The 26,721-nt window shown below is 39.6% G+C and overlaps 1 protein-coding gene across 1 annotated transcript in view; it reads left to right on the forward strand.

Annotated features, from left to right (window-relative positions):
• Positions 1–26,721, forward strand: part of PTEN (phosphatase and tensin homolog) — a 49,074-nt gene continuing 22,353 nt past the window's right edge. The window contains exons 1-4 of the mRNA XM_030453263.1: positions 1–490; positions 15,698–15,782; positions 19,149–19,193; positions 23,631–23,674. Coding sequence (XP_030309123.1) covers positions 412–490; positions 15,698–15,782; positions 19,149–19,193; positions 23,631–23,674 — 253 coding nt within the window. The 5' untranslated portion in view covers positions 1–411. The remainder of the gene's footprint in view (positions 491–15,697; positions 15,783–19,148; positions 19,194–23,630; positions 23,675–26,721) is intronic.

Genomic DNA, 26,721 nt, shown 5'->3' on the forward strand with positions numbered 1-26,721 from the left:
AGCGGCGCCGGGCCGGGGGGGCGCCCCGCGTCGCTGTCACCATTGCTGGGGCCTGGAGCGCCGGAGAGCTGCTCTCTCCGCCTCCGCCTCGCTCGCCTCAAAGACGGCGGCGGCGGCGGCACCACCCTCAGGGACTCGGCCCGGCTCCGGACCCTCCCTGCTCGGCCGCCGCCGCCGCTGCTCCCGCCCCACTCGGCGCAGCGGCGGCAGGAGGAGGAGGGGGCAGCCGCCGAGAGCCGCCACCGCTGCGGGGGGGAGGCGTACCCGTCTGGGGCTGAGCCGCCAGTGCAGCAGGCCCCGAGCACGGGGCCTCCCGGCGGCCGCCGGCCCGCCGCCACCTCTCGGCCCTGCGCCCCGCCGCCTCCGCCCAGCCCCTGCGCGCTGTCCCGGAGCGGCCCCCGGCTGCCAGACATGACCGCCATCATCAAAGAGATCGTCAGCAGGAACAAAAGGCGATACCAGGAGGATGGCTTCGACCTGGACCTGACCTGTATCCTCCCGGCGGTGACGGGGCCCGGCACCGGGCGCTGCACGTACAGCTATTGCATCAGACCTGCGCGGCGATTACCTAACGCGCTTCCCGGTGCCGAGCCGCCGGGGCTCGCCCGGGCCGCCGCGCCCTCTCCTGTCGCCGCCGCCTCGGCCTCCTTTTGTCTGGGCGGCCGCCGAGCCGGGGCCCCGCACTCGGGCACTCGGGCGGGTTAACGGGACCTCCGTGATGGCGAGGATTAACGTTAGGGTTCCTTGGCGATTCCGGCCGGTCGGCCTACTACCAGCCCCGTGCTGCCGACGAGCGGCCCTCGCCGGCCTGGGGAGCCTCTGTCTGTTCCGGGGCAACGCGGGTCTGCCCATTACCTCTGCCTGTGTTGGTTTTTTCGGCTCACATAGCAAATCCGCCTGTCCCGCCGTGACTTGCATCCAGACAGCGTTTTAAAATTATAATTATTTAATATTTCGCCTTGAATTGCAAATATAATGGTGGCAGGTATATGGCTTTGCTGGAGTTGCTTCATTCTGTGCTGCAGGAGGGGCAAAGCCTGTGTCCTCTGCCCTGATTTTCATACAGTCAGCAAAGGAAGAGCTTGTGCTCGTGCAGTGCAGCAAGGCTCTTGATGACAAGAGGTGGCAATCTCTTTTTCCAAATTAAGAAATTTGGAATGTCCTGAGGTGGTGTGTGAACAGTGCTTTGGCATAATCTCAGATACAGTAAACACACGGATGTTTTACAAAGGAGAGCATTTTGGTTCTCTAGCAGAGTTGTGAGGAGTGTTAATTTTCGCATGTGTAATTCTTAGGCATTTGCCACTCGTGAGTAGAACTGGAGAGGAGCATTGCTGGTGTATAGTTTTGGTGGCCTTTTGGACAGGTGTGCTGTTGCAGAGACAAGCTGCTGAGTTTAGCTGACTTAATTGTGTGCTGATGGCTGTGCTGTGGACACAGCTGTGGACACCTTATTCTGTGGTGAAGAGAGGTTGTTGCTGTGTGAGAGAGGTTTTGGAGGAAGAACCTTACTTAAGAGCTGGGACTGTCCTAGGAGAAATCAGTATTGACAGTAGTAGTCGGAGCTGGACTTAGCCCTGTAGAGAGAATACTTTCTTTTCTGCAACAAGATCAGGGTGAAATCTGTTGGATTTTGGAGTAATTACACTTGTGTCATTGCAAGTGCTACAAATAAATCAAGTTCTTGGGCAGGATCAGAACCATAAACAGCTGTAACCAGTGTAGGCCTCGTACAGTTGCCTTGAGCCTTGGCCTAAGATTTGTGACTCTAAAACTGGTTGAAGGGTTCTTGATTTTAGCAGGTGGCTGCTGAGCTTTCAATTAAAAGCAGCAACTGTCATAAGTAATTCCTGTATTCTGCTCGTGGCACTGATAAAATTCAGTTTTAGGTTTGCCATTTTAAATGTGGTTGGTCCTTCTGTTGGCCTACAACTAGGGCAGCTGCAGTGCTGACAGGGGCCAGCACAGCACTTTTGGCTGGCTTAACAGCAGAAATCCAAGTTAGATTTTGTGATTCTCAGTGAGGGGTTTTCAAAGCACTTCGGGGCTAGGAAGAAAGTGGTGGCAAAACAATGAGGTGTTGGCTTCACAGTTGAAGAGCTTGGTGTTTCAAATGTCCAGATGTGCCATTAGTAGGGAGAGATTTTTTTTGACTAAAAAAGGAGCTTTTAGCTAGGAATATGGTCCCAGCAAGAAAATTGGTAAGTATTGAACCTTAGTTTTCTTGCTCAGGGTTGCTAGTGATATGCCAAATGGAATTGATTGTTGTTTTTTTTTACTTTATCTTGTTAGCTAGTTTTAGGGTTTTGTATTAGAAGTAGGCCACTGAACACTGGATTTAGGCTAGTCTTTCTTAAAGGAGTAGCTGGCTGCAGTTCTGTAATGACATCTGTAGAGGTGTGTTTTTCATGATTGTAAAAATCTAGAAGAAACTTACATGCAATTTTTTTTTTTTTTTTTTTTTTTTGCTTCTTATTTGAACAGAAGGCTGAGGTGCCTGCAGAAGTGAAAGTTCAGCTTTCTGTCGCTTTGTGCAGACTTCTTGGAGATGTTCTTTCTGCAGGGCTTTGAAGTTGTTGCTTATAAAACTGGGTTGCTTATAAAACTGGAAGCAGGAAAATAACCTGCTTCTCTACATGCATAGACAGAAGACTGAGAGGGGAGTTACTCTCCACCTATGTGATGTTAGGTGAAGAAAGAGAAAAATTGAAACCTTCACATGAGCTGTTTGGGAAGGCACATAGAGTGTGGTAGGAGGACCATGGTTTACGTTTTAAAGGGTACTTCTCACTGTGCTGGAGCTTCAAATTTTGAGACAAAAAAAAGCTTCCATCTGCATTTCTGTTGAAGGTTAGCTTAGGTCCTCTGTGCACCTGTGTGTGGGAATGTTTTCTGTTAAAGATTACTGGCTATTTCAGGGTAGCTGCTTCTGTCAAGCTAAAAGAGACTGATGAGAGTTGGATAGCCAGGTATTTAGCTGGGAAAGAGGTGTGAAATCCTCTTGCATTAAATCATAAAATCATAAAATGGTTTGGGTTGGAAGGAGCCTTAAGGATCATCTAGTTCCAACCCCCTGCCATGGTCAGGGACACCTCCCACTAGACCAGTTGCTCAAAGCCTGATCTAGCCAGGCCTTGAATACTTCCAGGAGAGGGGCCATCCACATCTTCCCTGTGTCTTGCTACCCTCATAGTATAGAATTTCCTCCTAATATCTAATCTGAATCTCCCCTCTTGTTTTAAACCATTGCCCCTTTTCCTCTTGCTACACACTCATGCAAATACTTCTGTATGAGTACTTCATTGATGGTGGCTCCAAAATACAGTAGTTGGTGATTGCTACCTGGGCGTTGGGAGGTGAAGAATGAAATAAACAGTGGAATCCAGGTGGAGTGTCTGATCTCCAGCCTCTATTGCTTGTTCTTTTTTTCTACCCATCTTTTGAGGAAGGGTTTGTATCTCAATGACCCAGGTGAAGAAAGACTTCCAATCTTTGTATTTTGGTCACGGGTGATTCTCTCAGGGAATTGTAAGGGAGCACTTGAGTGGTAAAAGGCAGGCTGGGCTAGGTGCTGAAGTATTAAAGTGCCCTTTAAGGACTTCCTGTTCTCTGTTGGGCCTCGTCAGATACTTTTAAAGTGGCCCTGATACGTGTCTAGTTCCCTGATGTACAGTGCATTGTGCTTGGGAGTCGTGGTTACTGATGAGTTGCTTATGAATTAATCTTGTGTGGATAGTGTAGGATTTTAGGAAAGGGAAATAATGACTTCTTAAAATCAGTAGCTTTATGCACAGAGTATGAGAACAGTCCTGTCTGCTAATTACAAAACAAGCATCTTTAAAAACCATGGACAGTATTTTCATTTAATCAAATTTTAATTTCTGTCTGAACAGTCTTGCTATGCACCTCTTGGAGGGGTGTGAGAAATGTATTTTGAAAGTAGGAAAGAATTTTAAAGATGGAGACCTAAAAACTGGGTTTAAAACTTTATTTCAGATACTGCGTTTATTCCTGATTTATTTGGGTTTCTCTTCACTTTCTCTAATACTGGGTATGTTTTTGTGCAAATGGATGAGAAAGGAAGTTTGGATTAATGGCTTTCTTCTAAGATGGCTGCATTTCTTTGTGATGCAATGACCAGTGTATTTTCTGAGGCACCATAATTTTTGGTATTTCTGAAATTGTGCTGCTTGAGTTTTGACCATTTTCCTGCAGCAAACAGTGAAGTGTGAATGCTTGCATGCAAGTCTTGCACAAAGCATTGCTTGCTTGTGTCTTAAGAGGTGTGTGTGTGTAACTGAGTTCAGCAAGGGGCTTAACTATTTGAGACTAAAGTGGAAAAAAAATCATATAACTGCTTCTCATGCCCATTATAGCTTTGATTAAACTTTGTGTCCTGGTTCCAGGCCTTTTGTTACACACAAAAATGGCCACGTAGCATGAGCACAAGATAGGACATGGCTGCTTGGATGCTTAATTGAAGCATGTGTAGCTCATGACCTACATAGTTGTATGCACTGCAGCAATATTCAGTAAAGATTAGATGTTGGGTGCAGTTTATTTACAATTCTTACATGTATGTAATTTGTGTGATATAATGAAAGGCAGAGAAAGCTAAAATTGTGAGTGGAAGCTTCTTAGCATGTCATACTCCTTTATGCTATTTGCAGTCCTTAAGCTCTTTGCTGTTTGAGTGAAATTTTAATTTATGTGACTTCACTCAAAATGGTTCAGCTTCCAGGAAAAATAAAAAAATGAACTAGTGGCATGAGGTACATACCATGTTTCAAAATAGAGCCTTGGTTTGAAATACCATTCTTTTAAAATACTTGGTTTAATTTTAAAAATGAAATTTGTTAGATGTTTTGTAACAAGTTTTTCTTGCACAAAGCACAGTAAGGGGGCTGGTAGGGGTTTAGAAGAAACTAGAGGAAACCAACTGGCAACAGGTTTTATTGGTGGAAAAGTATTTCTTTGTTCTAGAGTAAACCGTGTTTAGCAGTGTTAAGAGCCCAACAGATTTGTTTTACTTCTGGAACCTGGGAGGATCTTGGGTTTTGGAAAAGAAGATTAGCACCAGTTTTGCTCTGAATTAATCTCCATAGTCTGTTTGAATGGACAGCAGAGAGATGGTACTCCTCAGAGTGTGAACCAGTTACCTACACACTAGATGTGTTTGATGCTGGGAAATCTGGTCTTTTTGTACTTACCAAGGATAACAATTTAAAAATTGTCCCCACAGATAAAGCATGGTGGTGAGAGATGGAAGTATGCTCTTACTTTTCCTCACAACCTGCAAAAACCCCCAGACAATCTGTGACATACTGCCCTAGTGTGTGCATATTTTTGTGGGTTGCATCGTTTGACAGCTGAAGCCTGTGCACAAAGACCCTGCCGTTTGAGCAAGTGCTCCACTGTGCAACCCTCCCTATGACCATTCACAGTAACCCCAGCCTCCTCCTGTCCTGCTTTTTTGACTGCAGTTGCTCAGAAAGGGAGTTAAAAGATGCTTGACAAATTGCAGCGCATCTCTTTGTGCCTGCTTTTCAACTCAGTGAAGACTTCCTAGTGAACCACTTGATCTTGCATCATCTGAAGTTTTTAATCAATTTGCAGCATTGCTGGAGGCTGTTGGTGCAAGCTAAACATGAAGTTAAAAAGCTGCTTGTGTACACTCTTAATTCAACAAAAGTTGCAAACTGACCATTGGTTTCAGTAGCTCCACTGTGGTGATATCTGTATGTTCCTTTCAAGGTAGGGAAAGAAACAGGTACAGCTTTTGTGGATGGACGTCAGGTAAAATTTTCTTGCCTAGTGACCTTTTAGAACAGACACAACTGAAACTAATCTTCATTGAAATGCTGATAAGCTTAGTTCAGTGTGTAATGTACAGAACATCCAAAGCTTTGCTATCAAACATTCGTGAGTAATGCTGAATGAAGTGCAAGGCTTGCTAGGGGTAGTACTGTTTTTTGAACATTTCTTATGGAAAAATGCAGGTTCATCTTCATGGTCTCTCTCATTAAGACTCACGAGGTGTTGGCACTTGAGGCCCTTGAGAAATTATCTTTGTTAAGGCTGGTCCATGACTCTGGGGAGGATGATTAGGCCAGCTTTAAGGACTTCTGAAAATCCCACCCATTAAACCCTTGGTTTGAATCTTCTTATAATGGTCACGCATCAACCTTGGGTCCCACTTGAGTCTTTAAGAAGGTTGATGAATTTTGGAAGTTCATCTTTGTAGTAAACTGTGGTAGTCAAGAAGGCCTTTTTGTCCTCAAGAACACATGTGACTTCCATGGACTTAATGAAATTATTGTGGTGTATTTGGGGAGAAGATACAGTCTGGAGCGTGCAGCTTACCCAACACTTGAGATGGCTGTTATTGCAGCAGTACAGTACATGTGGAAAGAAATTAATTGGCCCTTGATGGCTGCTAGACTGGTGACCAGATTTCTTTGGGACAGAAACATGTGTTCAGTGTGCTATCCAGTGCTATACTTAATGCATCTCATTTAAGAATTTTTTTATTATTACTATTACTAAAAGGTTTTGAAGTACAGTGACTGCTGTAAAGAAAGCTGGTATTTCCTAAAGGATGTCTTAAAGCACTGTGTAGAGAAGAGCAGAATTTTCTAATTTTCTTCCAAAGAAGGTGTCTTCCAAAGGTGTCTATTTTCCATTTTCTTCCTTAGATGACACCTAAAAACTCTTTGTGGAAGCAACTGCATTAATTTGTTTAGTAAAAGTATGTCTGTGTTTTTATTAACACATTATGTTAAACCCCCTGTGCGAAAAACTGTAAAAACATGCCAAAGCTAAACTTCAGAATGTAATAGCTACAAAGCTGAAGTTATATATACTTCAGCCTTCTGACTTTTTATATACTTTCTGACTACTGAGTTGTCTTTGCCAGTTTTGAATCTTTGAATACTTTTAAAAATCAAATTACATTTTTAATGGATTAATGTTGCCACATTAATACTGCATAAAATGACGAATTACACCCCTGGTACCTTAGCCTAAAGACTTCCTTTACATTGTATATAAACAAACACATGGTTCGTGTATAATAATAAGGGGCAATGGTTGTGTTCTGACAAACTGGAAGAAAGGGGAGTGAATAGGCAGTTGAGCTATCAAATCTGTTAATTACATTAGAGACCAAATTTGTTGTAATTAATGATAAGTAACTCCCTTCTAAAGCCCACCTCCTTTCTACTTGGAGTAGCAGTGAGCAGTATGGAACTTGGAGCTGTATGTGATTGATGTTCTTCTGCTGTGCCTAATGTAGGGTGTATATTGAAGGTTAATTATTGCATGGCTTTTTCAGTGGGATAAATGGGGTATAGCCTGGAGTTGTGTGATTGCTGGATATCTCTGATGCCTCATATTACATACTAGGATAGTTGTGGTCTCCTTTGATTTGACACTTCTGTGAAGGCTGTTGAGATACACATTTGTGCATTCATGTGAGTTACTGGGATGGTGATTTCCAGACTCTGAGAAAGGGATTTACTTGAAAATAAGGGAACTGTGTGGTTCTGTGGTCCTGTAGAACAGTCTCTTCTGAAACGCAAATGCTTTGTGGGTAGTAGACTCTCCTTTGGGTCCAGAGATTGCTGTTAGGTTTTTAATGTCTTAGTCCCAGATTGATATTTTAGATATAAGTAAATTCTTGTTCTGATCTCTAATTCAAGCAAGCATCTTTTGTGCTCGTATTGACATCTGCCTGTTTCCTGTCTTGACTATGAGGCCCTGGAAAAAAAAGAAGTTCTGTAGAATGGAAGTAAATAATCATGCAATTTAGCCATGTGTCATGCTGCATAAATGTAGTTTATCCTAATAATCTTTAGGCAGCGTTGCTAAAGTAGTAGGTTCTGTGATTCAAATGGTATCTGACTGTGCAGCTAAAAAATTAAACTCAGTTGCTCTGTGTATGGGATGATGACATTTGCAAAAGCTGGCATTGTCCCCCTTTAAAGATGAAGTCCCAGCTTTACAGCGCCAACATGCAGCAGTGCATGAAAACTGCTTAATATCCATTTCTTTTGTAGTGAAGTGCTTAAGAAATGTATTTATAAACTTAATTTTGTCTTTGTGGAGCTGTAGTGTAATGGATTTTAATTTCATGATTAATTTTCTTAGAATTATTTTTCTTTTCTTTCTTGATTTTATTAATCCATTGTATAGTCTGGGTATATATATTAAGTTAGAATTAAAGTAGTTGTCTATTTTTTGTTCTTTAATTTCTTGTGTGGGTGAGTTAGAGAAGTAAAATGTCCTTTTTTTGTACGAAGATTTAGAGAAGGAAAACTCTAGATCTGTTTAGAATTAATATTATCTACTTGAGGCTTGTTGATTGAGGTGTTTCATTAGGATGGCCTTATGTCTTGTTTTCCTGCTTGCATTGATTTTTTTCTTGAATCCCAATCCCCTCCTACCATCAAACTGAGGTTTGATAAATAAATACAAGTCCTAGTTTTTGTCACTTATGTTTTATAAGGCTTTTTATTGTCATACATTTGTTCTCTAGCCTGATAGCTATTTTAAGTTCCTTTGTCTCTGAAAGTTTTGGGTGTCCTCTCAGACTTGCAAGAAGTTGAGACTGTGCCATTTTTCACTTCCTGTCAGTAAATATCAATGTAGTGACTCTTTTTTCTGAATAAAATCGTGTTTTTCGATCGGTCTCTGAGGTTAGGATATAGTTAAGTACATGTCATAGCATCTCTAAAGGAGATCCTGCAAGATGTGGTAGCGTGCTGGAAACATGTACTAGGGAGGAGGAGTTGTGTTGTATTTTGTTTCATGGGTTAAAATAAGGAAATCTTGTCACCTCGGGAATCTTGAGCTGAGATGATGGTAGGATGAGGGAGAATGATTTGAACTGGAAGATGGGAGGTTTAGGTTAGTAATTAGGAAGTGATTCTTTGTTGTGTTGGTGGTGAGGCACTGGCCCATGTTGCCCAGAGAAGCTGTGGCTGCCCCATCCCTGGAAGCAGGGATCTTTTTATTCCAGGCCAGGTTGGATGGGGCTTGGAGCAACCTGATCTTGTGGGAGGTGTCCCTGCCCATGGCAGGGGGATTGGAACTTGATGATCTTGAATGTCCCTTCCAACCCAGACCATTTGATTTTTCTATGAGATACTCAGGCTCTTCATATACATTGCCTCATGCAGAGAGGATCCACAGACATGTTGACTTGAGGACAGATACTCAGCCTTGCATCTGCAGTTGTCCTTTGCCACTTATGCAGCTCTCAGCCTCAGGCTGCTGTGTTGGGATGCCACAGTCGGTATGATAGATGGGATTGCAGCTTTTTCCGAAGCATGAGCAGGAACAAAAAGCCTTCTTACCTGGACCTTTGCATGTTTTCACCTCTAGAAACTTGTTGGGATTCCAGGGTTTTGTTCAGTGCTGCAGACCAGGACTTGGGGTCGAGTAAGGAGTTCAAGCCCCATCTTTGACTCCTCATCTGAAGAGTTCTTCCTTCCAAATTTTATAAGAGTAATAGAGCAGGGTGTTGCATTGTTTGTTATGGTACTGGTTGCTCTTGGCTTAATGGGAAGAGTAGCTTTCTTGTGTCCCATTAATTGCCAGTTGTTTTAGAGGTATTTGTGTCTCTTTCCAACGAGCCCATGTTTCCTTTACTATCTGAATGCCTTCGTGTCTTTCTTCCATACTATGTTGGAATGGAAGTTGAAAACATCTTTTCTTAGTCTTTTTCAGAAAAAGCTTCTCTAGAGTAGACATTATCTCCTTTTATGCTCTGCTTTTACCGTTTTTTATATTCTGTGATGTTTATGAGGATGATTTTCTTCTCTTTGGAGAAGAAAAAAATCGTGGCTGCTTGTTACGTAGATTATGTGTGGATTTTTCCAATCTTGAATTTATTAGCTACTTACTAGCTATTCAGCAAAGCCTCCATAGGACTCAGAGCTCCAGTGTACATCTCATACACCTCACAGGTGAAGGAAGAGATTCTTGTTCTGGGAATATTTTCCCAATATAATTTAAGAAGGAGGTCCAAATCCCTTTCTATGGGATGGAAGTGAGTTGGGGGTGTAACTAGTTCCCTAGACAGCCTGGCAGTGTCATCTTCAATCATCTTCTGATTTACTTCTTCACCCTAAAGGAATCTTGAGTTCCACTCTAGACCTGTTGTCAGCTCCATGACCTCATCTGGACAGTTTTGCCTTCTGGATACAAAGGAGCTGCAGTTCTGTTGTTCTTTGTCTAGATTGCTGCATTTAAATCACAAAATGAAAGATTTTAAAAATTTAAAAGAAGAAAAAACAAAGGGTTGTAGTTGAATTATTGAGCATTAAGGGATTAAATATATTTCTTCTAAATCATAAAATGTTTCTCAGCCACATCTGAGTTGGTCTCTTTTCTTGTTCTTCAAGGCACAGATGGTAAAGTTGGCAAGTGCAGCTGGCTGGGTACAAGGAATCCTTCTTTGCTGAGGAACTTTCTCCTGTTCATTCCTCTATACTCCCTGATTATCCAGACTCAGAAAAAGAGTAAACTGATTTTGCATTTCATGCTGCCTAGTGGAAATGCTGCCTATTAAAAAATAAAGGTGTGTGTGTTTACAGGCTGAGCTGTATATGCACTAAGAAACTTTTCTAGATTTGGCTGGGTATGTTTACCTATGCCTTTTGTTGTAGGGATGCTGTCATAAAAATTATTGTAATAAGGGCCTAGCTATTTTTCAGGACTTTTAAATCCTGAGGATGGAGTGTGTAGACGTCACATAACACTCTCCTTGTAGCTTCAGGCTGTAAAGCTGTTGAACAGTGAGAACAGGTTAGTATTCTTTTTTCTTGCTGCTGCTATACAGATTTGTTTAGGCTGGAGTTAGGCAGCATGAGGCATGAGGTTGGGACACGAACATTTCATAGCTGGTAGCACCAGATGCGCTGCTAGACCACACTGCATGGTTTCTGAAGTCAGAGTTCCTGAAAATTGCAGGCAAATTGAGACAACAGAGCAGCTTTGGGAGACTTGAGAGTCACGTTGTTCCTTTTCAGTGTCACTATCAAATGGGACTCAGCAATTGGCATCTGGCCCTCCCCGTGCTGGAGATTGGTTTCCTTTGCATCGTGGCCCTGTGCAGCCAGGAGGGTGATGGGTGATGCATGACAGAGGAAAGCTGACAGTAGCTTGTGTGTCAGTGAGGAGTGGGCTGTTCAGAAACGGATTAAAGCAAGTGCATGCCTTGCTTGCCTGAAATGGAAGGGAAAATTTGCATTCCTGGCAGTTGTGAAGCTTTTTTCAGGCCAATTTAAATCTGTTATTTGTTAAATAAGTTTCATATTTGAAAGCTGGGAACTAAGGATAGAGAAAAATGGATTGTTGTCCTTTTATTTGCAGATACCAGTTTCAGGTTTTGCAGTAAGTTTTTACCTCCAAAGCATGACATGGAACAGTGACCATAATTAACAACATCAGGAACACTTTTTTAAAATTTTTGTTTTAAAGAAAGATGAAGCTTAATGGCCTAAGGCCTCCATTTGATTGTAAAGGGCTAATAGTTTCAAAGCTGTTTTTTATTTGCATTTTGATTTAAAAATATGTCATCAGTGTTGGGTATAAAGAGTAAAACTATGTAAATTCTTAAGCACTGCATGCTCTAGCATGCTTAATAAAATAGGAAGATTAACTCATTTGCTTTCTGTTTTTCTATTGTAGCAGCCTTCCTGAGTAAAGCGAGGATAAGGGATTAAATATTTTGAAATAGGACTTTATAAAATTTCTTAAATTCTAATGACTTACATTCTAGATAGTGAGAACGTTGATCATGGCAGGAAAGCCTGTAACTGTCTATTTTTGCAACTCCCTTGTGACTGCTCAAGAACAGATAAATATTTTGTTACATTTTTTTGGCCATATTCCATTATTAGGAAAAAGGCTGAATTTGTGAGCAGAATTAATTGGAGGACCAACATAAGTTGCTTCTAAGTGTGAATGTATGTAAAAGCTAAAGTGTATATTGCATGTTCTTTAATATGATATTGGCATAATGTGAATATATAGACAGCTATTTTTGAAAGTGATTACGACTGCTGATTTACATAATGATACAGGATTTTTCTCATATCAGTTGGGAGGGCTGATCATTAGCATGTAGAAATGATTTCAGGCTTTAAGAATTCTCAAGGTTTTGTTAAACCTGTGAACAGCATCTAAGCAAAAGTGTTTCTGAAGTGGTGTATGGATTATTTGCTTTGGTATGGCTTCAGTATTGAGGAAGCATTGCTCATGTGTTGTGCCATCTGGTAACTTAGCAAAATAATTGGGTGCTTCAATTTCAAGGTTCCTTGGGTGTAGCCCAGTGCTGTCTTGGTTAATTTGCAAGCTTAAGTTTTGTAGTTAGTAAGAAATACAAACTTGAAGATGGCATTTTAATGTTTTGCTGTTGCCTATCATGAGTCTGTCTCACAATTTTTTTTATCATGATCACTAAAATACTGCCTTGATGTTTACAAGACTGAGGAAGGAGTGAGTGCTTTAAAAGCTGGTGAAACCATTTCTGGGAATGGGTTTCTTAGGAAAGAACTACTCGGCAAAATATGGCAGTGTTTAACCATTTTACATTTTCTAGAAAGCCTATTTAAAGTTTTGGTAGTTAGCACAGTTTGATTTAACTGTTTTGATTAACTTTGTAGAACTGTCTCAGTAAATAGCTGACACTTTTCCCATTTGCATTTGCATGTCTTAAAAAAAAAAAAAAGCTTGTAATTTATAATGAACTTGTTGCATGTTTAAAATTGTTTGTTCTTCCAGGTTTCTAAAATTATCAGTATCATTACCAATTTCATGATGACTCAGAATTCTTGCTTTGAATGTAAGCCCAGGTTCCAAGCTCTGTTGTAAGAAATCTCATCTTGGTAGCTAATTTCTTAATTTCAGCTTTGGAAATCAGTGTTAATTAACTGAGGTGTGAAAATGCTGAGCAAAGCTGGTGATAAAAGGACTTGCTGAAGATGATGCTCAGTGGACAGTAGCTTCTGTAACTGGCTTGGTTCCATGCAGTGATCACAGGCTGCCCCTCAGGAGGAATGTTTCTTTCCTCAGCATCAGGGGAAAAAAACCAAGTTAGTGCTGAAGCAGTAACAACATCCCTTTTGCTTGCAATAGATCTTGGAGCAGCTTTTTGCAGTAAAGGCAAGTGTGAGAGAGCTTTTAATGGCAGTTTTTAAACACTGGGATCTAACTAACAGGGATCAGAGACTGGGATCATCTGTGCCAACAGCAGCAGCACTGCATATCCCTTGAGAGGGGTTACATGAGATGCAGGAGCCAAAAGGGGGTCCTGCTTTCCAAAACTTTGAGACTGCCACAGTTCAGGGTTTTTTTAAGTTTTTTTAAAACTTTTTCTCTCTCTCTCCCTGCATGTATTGAGGCTTTGGATAAGTCTGTGAGCCTGTAACTAGAAATGCTGCTGAGATGTTTTGATGATCACAATTTCATAAGTAATTTGAGCAAGTTACGTGGTAGTTTGGTGAAATTGAGACATCTGGTGATAGTAGAAACTATAGTAGAAACTGAGCTTGGTTTTGATGTGGTATAAAAAAATATTTTAGCCCTGTTAGCATCAACATTTTGTCTCCTATGGGAAAGTGCTATGCAAAGCAGGCTAACATACTGGATTATTTTGCTGTGGTAATTTATATATGCCAGCTTGTGATGGCAAAAAAGGAAGATTTTCAAGTCTAAATGCTAGAACTGTTAGTAGGTAGAAATCAGGTTGACAGAGGAGTGGGTGGTAGGTAGAGTGTGCTAGCTGAACATCTGGTAACTTGCTGTAAATAAGCATAGAGAAGGTGCACGGGATGTATTACCAGTTTCTTCTGCTTATGGCAAGTAGTGATCAATAACTTGGTAAATAAATTGCTAATTATATATCACCTTTTGTTATTTTAAAAGAGGTGTGGACTGCATGCAGAATGAAGTACATTTAGAGTGAAGTTTGGAGTTTTAAGATTTATGTGATTTGTTAGTGTCTGAAGTTAACACAAGCTCTAAGTTAAGCAGTATATATATTTTTTAGAGTAAGCTTTTTTTAGGGTTGTAAACCCCTTCCACTGTCTGTATTTGAGGCATCCACATGTTTTCTCAAGCTTTCATATTTTTCTCATTGTCTGCTAAAATCATCTCTTGAATAGTCCAAGAAGACAGACTATTAATACTTGCATTACAACATGGTAAAAACTAATTCCTTTTTTTTTTTTTTTTGAGACTAGGAAATATTATTTCTGCGTATACATTGTTCATGTTTTTCTTAACTATTGTAGTTAGCTGTGTAAATGCAGAATTTGGCCAATGTTGCTTCGCTGTGGGTACTTGGGCTTGTGGGAATTCTGCCAGGATGAAGTGGTTTTTATCTTAGTTCAGGCATCTCTTTGTGTACAAGTAACTGGAATGTTAATATCGTGGAAGCTGCTGCAGTGTCTTCTATTCTGATGATTACTCTTTGGTGCTTTGCTATATTTTAACCATAAAAACTAATATACAATTGTGGAAAAAATCAAGTTGAAGGAGACGTCCAGAAATCACCTCTTTTAGCCCCCTGGTTTAAAACAGGGTCAACTTTACACATATGCTTTGTTCTTACTCCTAAAATAAGTGTAATAATGTGGGGTAGCATATGGTGTGTTTTTGAGCTGTTAGTTTCATTTCTTTCTTGCTTTTCAGTGAAGCTTCTTCGCTGCATTATCACTTCTAACAATGTTAAAACTTGGGAATACTTGAGTTCATTTTAAAAAGTCCATATATCATTGTTGTAAATTCTTTATTGGCTCTAGATATAAACTTCAAATTTGGTCTTTTTCTTTAGTACTAATTTGGTTTTGCTCTTAGGTACTTTTCTGAATTGCTTCATCTCAGATTGTGTTTGCCAGGTTCAGAATAAGAACTCCTGGCATAGGGAATCAGTTTTTTTAATTAGCAATATATATGTGTATCTTTTCAGATGTGTACATTCCCATCCATTGCAATACCTTAAATTAGGCATTCAGAGCTACCTTAGTGGTTCTTCAGTGGTCTCTTACATAGAAATCATGGGAAGTGATAAAAACATTGGCATTTATCTGGCCTTGCCAGAACTAGCATGCTTGAAATGCTCTCTTTGTTTTGCTATTTTGCATGATAAACCTATTTTGTGATTGGTAGGGACTTGAACATGGGTTTTAATTTGGAATGTATTAAAGTTTAGTCGTAGAACAGTATTTTAGTAGTTTCCTATTGGATTTAATATGGCACCCAAAGTGTAGGAAAAGATCATTAGGTGTCATCTGTGTGATCCTAGTGAGTGGATGTAGGAGAGAAATGGATTACTGGTCTCTGCTTTTCTCTGGTGGATTGCTTTCCTCATGGATGGTAATAATCAGCTGCCCAATGGCATTGACTTCTCAGAAGTTATTTGTTTTAGATGAAAAGAGATTTACAGTGCCTCTGGTCAAAGTGCTGTGTTTTCAAAAAATTCCCTCCTGATTATTCCCCCCCTCCAACCATTTTCTCAGCTTTTTTTGGAACAGATCTCTTACTACTGCATATATCAAGCTGAATTATTTGCATGTGTGACTCAGTTGTTGCTCTGACTTTGATAGAGTGGAACATTTGATTAATGTTCATTTAATGCTATTGTTGAAAGTTTCATCCTTTGCAAATGTTTCCATAACTTGATATTTAGATATTTATCCAAATATAATTGCTATGGGTTTTCCTGCGGAGAGGCTTGAAGGAGTGTACCGGAACAACATTGATGATGTAGTAAGGTAAGGCTTTATTTTTATTTTCCTTAACATAATCTTGTTAATCTGAAGTATCCTCTTCTGCACTCATTTGTATTCTGCTGATGAAAGTGTGTGTGTTCTGACTCAGAAATACCAAGATTTTTGTATCTCCTAGATGTTGCCTTACTAGCTTTCCTGAAGAATGTTGGAAACAATGAAAATAATACTGTCAAAAATTTAAGTCAGGCTGCTGTTGTGAGTTGATCTCAAATGCATGGAATCCGCTTTTTAGTGTGAAAAAAATGAATTCAGTAAATTGTGTCGGAGTGAAAGGAGGATTTTGCTTTTAGCAAGGTGTCAGTCCATGCCTCTGTTCATGACTTTGATGGTTTCCTCAGATACCTGATGCATATTTCAGAATATGTCTTCCCAGATTCATTCTTCAGTAGATAAATTAAGTGCTTTATTAGTTAATTTTGATTTCAGGTAATAGATATAGGTGACTTTACATACAGCCTTTTACATCTGACTGAGTAAAATAATTGTGGATGAGGAGAAAAGCAAAAATTAGGTATTGCTTGTGATGCTCTGGCACTTTCTGTACAAAAACTTACAGGCTGTCATTTTTAACATCAAGTAAAGTTATCTGAATTGCTGAATACAACTGGAAGGTGTATTTAATGTTTTAGGAGCATCGTAATTTTTTTAGTCAGTATCCTACCTGGAGAATCTCTTACAAGAGGTTGCATTAGAAACTGCCAAATATTAGTGGCTTTAGGATCTGATCTGATTATTTTTTTAAGTCATGCATGTTAGTGAGAACTCTGGCATTTGAGGTCAGAAGTTCAGTTGCTCTCTAGGAGATCTGATGTTTGTGGCTGGGACAATGGTGCAGCAAGTGGGATGGTTACACAGTGAAGTTACAAGTAGGTGTATCTGGGCAAGAAGTTGCTGCTCCAGGTTTGAGATGCCACAGAAAGTTTCTCATTCCCGTTGGCAGGCAGAATTAGTGCTGCTTGTTTCACTGTTCGCATCCAGGTTTATACAGAAGTCAGTTGAAACAGCTCCTTGGTTCCCCCACAGGAGGAATTACAACTCTCAACTAAAAATTGATCATCTGAAGGCAGTTGCTTCCCTATGCAGCCACAGTTCGTGTCACATGAACTCAAGGCTGTTCTTTTTTGCATATTTAACCATTGTGGTGAAGTTTGCTATCCACAAATAGTAGCAAAAATGTCAGAGAATGGATTTTGCCAGGCTTACAGAGCTGACCTTATTCTGTCACATAGTGGTGAGGAAAAGGTACTTATCCACAGCTGGCCAAATCAGTGATGTTCAGCCTAGCAGTCTGTAAATACTTATGCAGAGTGTGGATGTCTCTGCTAGACTTGTTAGAAGGCATGAATTCATGTTTTCTAATAGTATCATAGCAGACCAGAAAAAGCTTTTGCTGTCCCACAAACTCAGACTCTCTATAGTCATCTTTCTGTACCAGCAGTCAGAGACACCTGACACTAGGATAGTCAGATACCAGTTTTTAAGTTGATACAGGCATTGCATCTGCTGTGTGAAATATGTGGTCCCTGTGGACTCCACCTTTGCAGATTGTTGAATAGGGGCAAAGGTTGGACTTTGAATAAATGACATGGGAATAATATGAATAAAAAATAGGCAATAGTTTTTGAAGGCGCTCTTTCATTTACAGCATCCATTTCAGTTGCTTCTGTATGAATGAAAATGTATTTTGTTGGTTAGATCTGTAGACATGTAAAGGCAATGACTGTAGTTACGAAGTTGTCTATAAACACTCTGATCAAATGGAGCAGTGATCTCCTAAAAGTATAATAAACCAAATCGAGATTCAGAGAGTTGTAAATTAGGTGTCTGTAAGGAACTGGATGCTTAAATACTATTATGTGTGTTGCCCTCTATTTTTAAAAAAGAATAATGCTCAAAATGTGATCATGCAGTATTCTGCATGTTGCAGCCAACAGATCCTCATCTGTTCCTGTCATCTTTTTATTGTAGAATTTTTTTCCAGGAGCTTTTTATCCATAAATTCCATGTGCTTGAGCTTCAGAACAATAGGTGCTGAACCAGGATACTTTAGTGGACTTTTTCTGAATTGCTGGTATCCTGACAAATTTAATATTAATACAATATGAGAAGTATGAGCTGCACTGCTGTCTGTTCCTGTGACTGACATTTTGAGAGGTTTTGAAAGGCATTTTGTCATTAGAAAAATACTTGCATGAAAGCTTGTACTTAGCTTTGTGGCTGGTCCTGGCAGAAGTGGAGTCAGCTCTCCTTACTCTCCAGTGTGTTTTAAACAAGGGGGACATGTCCTTAAGCAAATGGCCATGTCCACCATCTTCCTTAATCTCTTGGAAGTCTGCCAACAGGGACTGCAAAGGGGAATCACAAACTATTTTTGTTGATGAAATCAGAATCTCCTACTCAGTTTTGCAAAAGGAGCATTCACATCTGTTCTTACTTTAACATAGCAGTTTAACCATGGAGTTCTAGGTACTTCTGGAATATGATGACTGATAACCAGAACTTGTTTTTGCCTGAGCTTTCCAGGATTTTAGCAGCTAGTGTTTCTTTTCGATTTGAACAGCGTGTTCTGTCATGGCTAATTAAATTCTTTCTGGCTGATGTGCAGATACACACTGATGATGTTGAGTGTAAATATTTGTATGTTATTTCTTCTTGAACATTGCCAGGTGACACATCATATATATAATCACAGCAATTCTGATGAATCATGTTTGCAGTTTGGCTCTCCCCGGATTGTATGGGAAGCTTTTTTTTACAAAGTGAGCATGAGAATGTTGAATGTGTGGAAAAGTATAGTGGTCTTTCTCTTCCTTTCTGAATCCAGAATATGATCGGACACCATCTTCAGACTTCAGTAGCAAATAATGGTCATTTAAAATCCTGGTGTTAAAATACATTATTCTGGCTGTCCTAACTGGAATATGAAAGTTACTTTAACTGCCTTTTTTTCTTTGGAAATACCACTGTGGCAAAGTATTTTGCACAGCTGATTAAATTGCAAGCATTTTCAGATACCTTGTGTAAGTGATGCTTTCTGCTTTAAAAATTAACAACATTGATATGCACGTATTTTAGAAATCAGTGCAGATCAGTGCATACAATAAACATTTCAGTTGAAGGTTGGATCTTGGTCTCATCAGTTGCACAAGTAGTCTTACTCATACTAGTGGATTATTTATGAGTGAGGTTTGCAACAGGCTGCTGCCTGCACTTGGAGGCACTGCAGGGCCAGCTGGAACTTGCAGTGCAGAATTGCACATCCTAGATAGTGTTTTAATGATGCTGCAAAGTAAGGTCACTGTTACTGCAATATATATTAATACATGCCTTTTTTCTTCTCTACTAAAGGTTTTTGGATTCAAAGCATAAAAACCATTACAAGATATACAATCTGTAAGTATGGCTTTATAGATGTGTTTTTCTAAAAATAATGAGTTCTAAAAATAGTTTATGGGTTAAAGTGGCTTCTTGCTGTACTGAAGCAGAGCTAAAGATATTGCATATTTCTTAAAATAATTAAGCCTGATTGAGAGTGCTGGTACTTCATAGAGTGGAGCTGAGCAAGGTTAAATGAAATGTTAGTGTGTATTCATACTACTTGAACACTTTTAAATTACTTGGCATCTAGTCCATCTGGACCTTGTACCAGGGATTGTATGTGATTAAAAAGTGAAAAGTAATTCACAGCAGGCTTTCTGTTAATGTCTGCACTGAAGAAGTTGCCAAATTAATATTTTCCTGCTTTATTCCTTCTTTTTTTCCCTCTCCTCCTGTTATTATCCAAATTCTGTTTGCTTCCTTGTTATTCTTGACTGTTCTTTATTACTTTAAAAAAGGTATTGCATCAATTGGTAATGTGATAGTTTCTCACTTTTTAAAGTGTAGAGCTGTTCCTTTTACAAAGGGATTTTTTGTTTTGTTTTGTTCCTTGCTTGTCTTTATATGTTTCTTTAGGCTAATTTCATTTGCATGAACTGTAGTGTCAGCTGATGCTGAACCTGGTCCTGGTTTTCCTACCCCTCATTTTCCCCTCTTAAGTTGAAGATCTGTTGATTCTCTGATTTGCTAAGGCTTTTTTTATTATTATTTTTTCTGTTTCATACCTGCAGTTAATAGAAGAATCACTGTGATATAGAAATCCAGGCAGTGTATTGCATTGTAATCTGTGAGTCATTAAAATTAATATTTAAATAAGCCTCTAAATTAGTTAAAGAATTATGCATCAAACAACCATGTTTCTTCATGCTGGAACTAAGTGATACTAGAAGCTGAGAAGTTACTGCATTAAGTTGTTTGTAAAGTCTGTGGTAGGATGGGACAGATAAAGATATGCAAATAAAATGTGCATTAAATTAAAATAACTGAACACTTCTCATACAGTTCAGTAACAAAATTATTTTTTCCAGCTTAGAAGCTCTCCAGAATTTTAGCCTTTTAATAAATGCTGTCTTGGTGGCACCTAGGGGTGGAAAGGACAGTGCTTCCCAGAATAGCTGCTAGCTGCTTCTGTGCCTAAATGCAGCTCTGAAGAGGTAACTGTCTAGCTGGCTGTGAAATATTTTGGAGCTCAACTCTAGAGAGCTCTATTGGGTAAAATCTAACTACCATCGTTTTATTAGCCCCCTGAAACCTCTTGAGAGCTTCTACCCAGTTATAGGAGCAAAGCAGAGCTTAATATCCTCCTACTTCCTAGGGCTTAGCTCAGCTTCTGTGAAGTGTGGCTCTGGTATCACTTGGAGGATCAGGGGTTGCTTAGCTGTCTGATACTGAACTTGTTTGGAATTGGCTCGAGAGGTGACAGATAAAACAATAGGCTGCTGTGTTAATTTCTGGGTTTGGTCAGAAAGTAAGAGTTTAGTAAGACTTTTGTGCATCTTAGCAAGTGGCTTCTCAGGGAGATGGTGCTTGAAAAGTTGCCCCCTTACTGTATGATAGCAACCTTATCATACTTCAGAAAAACTAGTCTCCCAATCCTGTACAGGAAAAACTTTTTAAGTTCTTAAGTGAAAAGAGCTGTCATGAGGCAAATGATTTTGACATCTGTGTTTCTGATACACGTGTTCCCAACTCTGGAAGTAGCTTGTCCTGGTGTGCCAAATATTTTTGTCTTCAAGTTCTTCATATAAAAATTGTAACTGTGGGGTTTGGTGCAAGAACCCACCCATCACTTTTCCTTGTTCCTAACTGCAAAACTATTGTAAGTGAAACTTCCTAAAATTTGCCCTCAGATGAAAACTTTTTTGCTGGATAAAATGTGTTTTTGAAGTGTGTGTGTTTTTCCTCTCCAAAAGATGGGTTAGTTGCAAATTAAGATTCAAGGGATCACTGCACAGCTTGGAAAGCATAGCTTTTAAACTATGTAGCTCTGACTAGAGATGCCAGGTGATCTCTAGCTCTAGGCAAGCAAAATTTGTGTATGAATTACATAACTGCCATCAGGTGAATTATTGGAGTGTTTGGTCATGAGATGGGAAGAAATTGCAGTCATCAGGTATTTCAGAGAGCAGCATCTCTTTAAATTAAGTTGGTCCTTTGCAAATAACCAACATATTGTCTGTGTTTAAAAGAAGGAGGTGGGAGTTCAGAGGAGGTATGTGATTATTTTCAGAATTACTTTGAACACTGTCATGGGGTTTGTGTTCCCTTAAGGTAGCTGTTACAGTAAGCTGATAGAACTGCTCAATACACATCATTATTTAAAAGGATTTAAAGAGATTTTTCTGATCTGATGCTTAAATGATGTCAGTTACACCTTATCCTCCAGATTGGCTTTTAACTCCCAGTCAATGTTTGAACAATTGATTTCATTTTGCTGCTTCTTTGTGTTGTTTATTATGTGTTCCTTTTAACCCTTTGCTGTTTCTTCAGTATTCCCTTTTATTTTAACATGCTCTCCCACTTTCATCCCCTAGCTCTGTATAATGCCAAATTGTTACTTCCCCTATTGTGATAATCTCCACCTTCTCCAGTATATTTCTTTTAACTGTCCTGCAGGCACACAATTAAAGCAAGGAACTGTAACAAACGATGTGAATTTTATGTGTATACTCTGTGTACATGAGTTTAGGCTTTAGCATAGGCTGCCATCTTCTTGGTAGTCTGTAGTCCTTTTGTCAGTGTTGTCATAGTTGGGATGAGAAAGGTACCTGGCTGGCAGCACGTAGGATCTGGGTAGCTTTAAAGTTGCTTTCATCAAAAGGAGGATTACAAGAACCATGCTGGAACACTCTTCACCCCCAAAATAAAAAAAACAACATTCGGGTTTCATCTAGAGATCTGATTGTATTATGGGTCTAATACTGTTTTGTTTTGTTTAAAAAAAAAAAAGTTTAGTTTGTAATGCTAAGCAGTGGCAGCTTCCCCTGGAATCTCTGCTGCAGATAGGAGTTTCATGTAATGGAATGGGAGTATATTTTATACAGCCATGTCTGGAGCTCTGCATTTGTTGTGTACAGCTCCCATAAGAGGGCATAAAGAGTGACATTGCTGTGCTCTATGCTCAGTTTCTGTCCTTGGTATCAAGAAATACCCCGTTGGCATTCTACTTGATACTCTCTCAAACTTGAGAATTTGAATGCATTTTTTTTCCCATATGTGTTTGAGGTGTTTGGTTTTTTTAATGTTCTAAAGACTTCTGTCTCTTACTACCCCTTTGAACTGGATGTTCAATTAAAGGCAAGAAGAAAACTTCCTTGGATAAGATGTGTTAACTGTTTTGCTTCTCAGCAGGCTCATCTTCCCAAGTTCAGATGCTGAGTAGCTTCTAACAAACAGGCTTTGCCCAGCATGGTTGATGGCTGCTTCAGCTGTGGTAACTCCATCTTGGGTCTGCATATTGCATCTGAACTTTCTTCTCAAAGGCTCGAGTGCAGATAATGTTTTTTTCAGTCCCCTCTGCCAGCTTTACCTGTGCATTAGTACTTCTGACCCAGAGAAAGTGTCAGCAATGTGATCAGGGCTGTAAAAGCTGCCAGGCTTTTCCATAGCAGAGGCTAAAGTCGAGAAGGCTCTGGATTCAGAGAAGGGGAAGCACTGAATTCCACCCCAGCAGGAGATAGAGGGGTGAGATGGACACTCATGAAATGCCAGAGTCTATAGAAATGTGGCATTTTAAAGGGTCTATAAGGTGAAAACTGACTGACTGACCTTCTGTTTGGGTGTTTGTGTTTTGTTTTGGTTTTTTTTAGTTTATCTGCTTTTTCAACTTGGCACTTGTTCTTGAAGCACTGTCACAATCTCTGCTTGATACAAGTCACCACCATTATAATGATGGTGCTTTCAGTTGCATGTGGTAGTCTTGGAACTGGAGGAAGAATGCCTGCTTAGGTTGCACTTGCCTTAAAGGGGCTTAAAATGTCCTTGTGACTCCCCATCACAACACCCATGTTGTCATTAAGGCATCTTGTCATGTGTTTTGAGGTCTGAGTCAATTGGATGAAGGTCATAGCTGTCTGCTCTTTGTGTTTCTGTGGGAGCATAAAGCTGCTTGAGCAGCTGAAGCTGTTAATAGTACAGTTTTAAAAAGTAGAAGTGTATTCTATTACTTTTCTGAACATCTCCATTGAGAGTCACACCGACTAAAACATACTCATGGCCTCCCATTACCATAAGGTAAGTAATTGTTTTTCAGTAAAATCTGGTACACGAGTGAGCAACTTCATACATCTGCAATGGAACATTTTTTTCATATGTGGTCTCTAGTTTTAAAACACAAAAATGATGGGTATATGTGATGTTCCCATATGCTGACCTCTTACGTTCCAGGGCGTGATAGATCTTGAGAGTGCCTCAGAGACTTTTCTTGAATTTGTCTCTCTTTTTCATTTTTAGATGTGCTGAAAGACATTATGACACCGCCAAATTTAACTGCAGAGGTACGTTGCTGCTGTCTGGTATCTGGTATTCTCTTTAAACTTCAGAGTTTCTGAGTGAAGGTATAAAGGAGATCTGGGCACAAGGAATGATGTCAGATTGCTTTGAGTCATTGGATAAACCTGATGTATTCTTGATGCTTTCAAAAAAGTAAGTTTGTGACAGTTAACTAGATCAGGATCTAGTAAGGCAATTGGAAGTCTACAGTTGCAAAAATTTTGGCAAAATGAGTTATCTAGAAGTTCAGTTAAGCTCGTACAAATTTATTATAAAATGTAGATGTGAAGCTGCTTGTTTCTACGCAGAAGCATAACAGAATAAATAGGAAGACTTAAGCCTCTGTCACTGTTCTTGGTAAAAAATTTTTTGAAGGCCTGGAAGAAACCTTTGGTTTCTAAAATCCAAAATTCTGTTCACATGTAATGCCACATTAAGATGGGATGTTTTGCTGAGCTGCCAGATCCAGTGGGGAAGCTTTTCCGAGCTCCTCTTGATCAGAGCTAAGGGTCTGATGTACCAGTTTTGTCAATCTGAACTCCCCAGGTAGTAAAGTGGTACAGATGTACCTTCATTATTTTGCAGAGGAAAATCTCTCAGGTAGTAGGGTTTGTAGTTCCTCTACCTGCAATGTTTCAGAATGGCTGGGTAGATGAGGAGTACTTGTGTGTAGGTAATACTAGAAGATTAATAAATTTTGGGCTTACTGGTTAATACTGCTTCACAGCAAAGGCTCAACATATTTTATTATTATTTTAAAGCATCCTTCTAGTTGTAAAAAAGGGTGTTTAGAAGATGACCAAAATGTAATTGGCTGCTTTAATGTCTAAATATAGAAGAACTGAAATTGTCGTATTTGAAGTCATCTGTGCTTCTCATTTGCTCTTAAAATAATGAATTGAGAAAATATTGAGAAAATACAAAATAAAAAGGATGTACTTCTATAATATGTCCAGAACATATATTGGCTTTTAATATATGCTTTTTATTATGGGATGATCAAGTCCCTTCACTTGGAGTCACAGCCAAAAATGTTGCTTGTGGCAGCACTTTCCCAGCTCCTCTGCATAAGGCAATACTTTTTTAGGGAGCTACATGTTGCTTTTTTTTTCTCTTCATCCTCGAGTTAGTTACCTTAGATAACCAAATAGGTGAGTTGGGGCTTCCCTTAACTGAGGAAGTTATTTAATTTCAAAGGAAACTTATTTGTACACTTAGCATGAAACACCGTAATAGTTTTTTCAGCTTGAATGCTCTTGCATAAAATTCAAAACCAAATGTTGAAAGTTGTTCATCTTCTTTGGACACTAGCTTTCTGTCTAGGGTTTTCACAGTTTCTGAAGTAACTTCCATGCTGAAAATTGCCTTCTGCTTCTCTTTTTATTTACTCTTTTATGTGCTGTTGAATTTTTCATGCAATTTGGAGAGAATAGTCAGAACCCTTCCCTACATTGTGTTCTCCAGTGTTAGAAACCAAAATTCATGGAGGACCTGCACCCTTTCAAGGACTTGATCAAGATTGTGCAGATGATTGTTTCCTAAGCTTGTCTTAATCCCTCTGCACCATCACAGGAGACCTATTTAATCTGCTTCTCATTACGTTTTCAAAGAAAATATCACAAGATTTGCCTTTGAACCCAAATCCTTGAGAGTGTCTTCAGTGTACCTTTACTACTTGGGATTTTTCAGGCTCTTCTTTCAGGACTCTTTGTCTCTCCTTTTCACGGGAATCCTGTTGGATGTAGTTAAGATGTAGGTTCAACACTGAGTGAACAAATTCACAGCATCTCCTAATGACTTATTTTCTGAGGTGTTTCTAAATAAATTCCTCCTTTTGTTTACACCTGCTGCAAAAGGTGACATCTCTAAATCCACATAAGCAGGTTATTGGAGAGTCTTGATCTTTTACGTGGAAGAATTTTTTAGTGTATGTTAACATTTGTTAACTGTTGCTGCTTCTTTAGCATAGATCATTCACTTTGCTGGGTTCCCCTATTTGGTCTTCTGGGAGATTAAGTGGGTGTTCTATCCTGCAAGTCAGTAAATTGCCCTTGTCCCTTGGGAAGGCTTCACACTTGTGCTTTGGTAATTTAGCAGTTCCATATCTTCATCTCTCACATCTGCCCTTTAAGTCCTTGGGGATTCATCAAGAGGAGCCTTGTGTGTGTGACAAGAGTAGTATGTAGGAAACAAATGCAGACACTTCTCAAAGAATGAAACATTGATTTTTAAACCAGAAAAAAAAGTGTTTCTACCTGAGAAGGTTTAAGTGAATCTGAGTTGTATTTCTAACATCCCAAATCTGTCCCAGTTGAGAATTGGGGTGTGCTTTATGAAGTGCTGTTCTCCTGACAGAACTAGTGCATCCCACTGTAATTCTGCCAGTCAGCATGCTATTATGTGTCACCTTCTCTAAGGTGGTAGAGGTTTGGGTGCTTGTCTCTGCTTATTGCTTATTTTTTGCTCTCTTGGGTTTTCTTTCATTTCCTGCATGTTTGCTTGAACTTATTTCCATCTCTAGATGGAAAAAAACCTATGTGCATGTGGATATCCATGTAAGAATAAGGATAACTTCATTCAGTGGTTTGATTTTAAAACCTGTAAGTATTGCAAGTGCCTTACATGAAATTTCTTTTTTGATTATGATTTTTAAATATGGAAACTGCAGGGTTTTGTTTCAAAACCCATTTGAGCAAATTCTGAGAGATAGTTCCCAATGTAGCACCAGCTGTACTCAGAATCTTTTAGCAAAATTCCTACTGTCTGATCAGTGGCTGAGGTCTGGACCCATTTTCTCTCAGCAGGGAGTCTAATTATTGATAGAGTGATCAGTTTTTGCAAGGTTATGCTTGGTGCCAATATACTCTCAACGTCTAGAAAATATGTGGTATAAGATACAGTCTGAGCAATTCATTTTGGTGGCAGTGTGAAAAAGTCTGTGTGTGGCAGGATGCTTGCTTATGTATTACTAGAGAAGGGTCTGCACTGCATATAATATGCAGTACATTGCTGAGTGATACTGGAATAAAAAAATACATATCTGTATGTAAGA

This window comes from Calypte anna, chromosome 6 (genome assembly GCF_003957555.1).
Source record: "Calypte anna isolate BGI_N300 chromosome 6, bCalAnn1_v1.p, whole genome shotgun sequence".
NCBI classification, from domain to species: domain Eukaryota; kingdom Metazoa; phylum Chordata; class Aves; order Apodiformes; family Trochilidae; genus Calypte; species Calypte anna.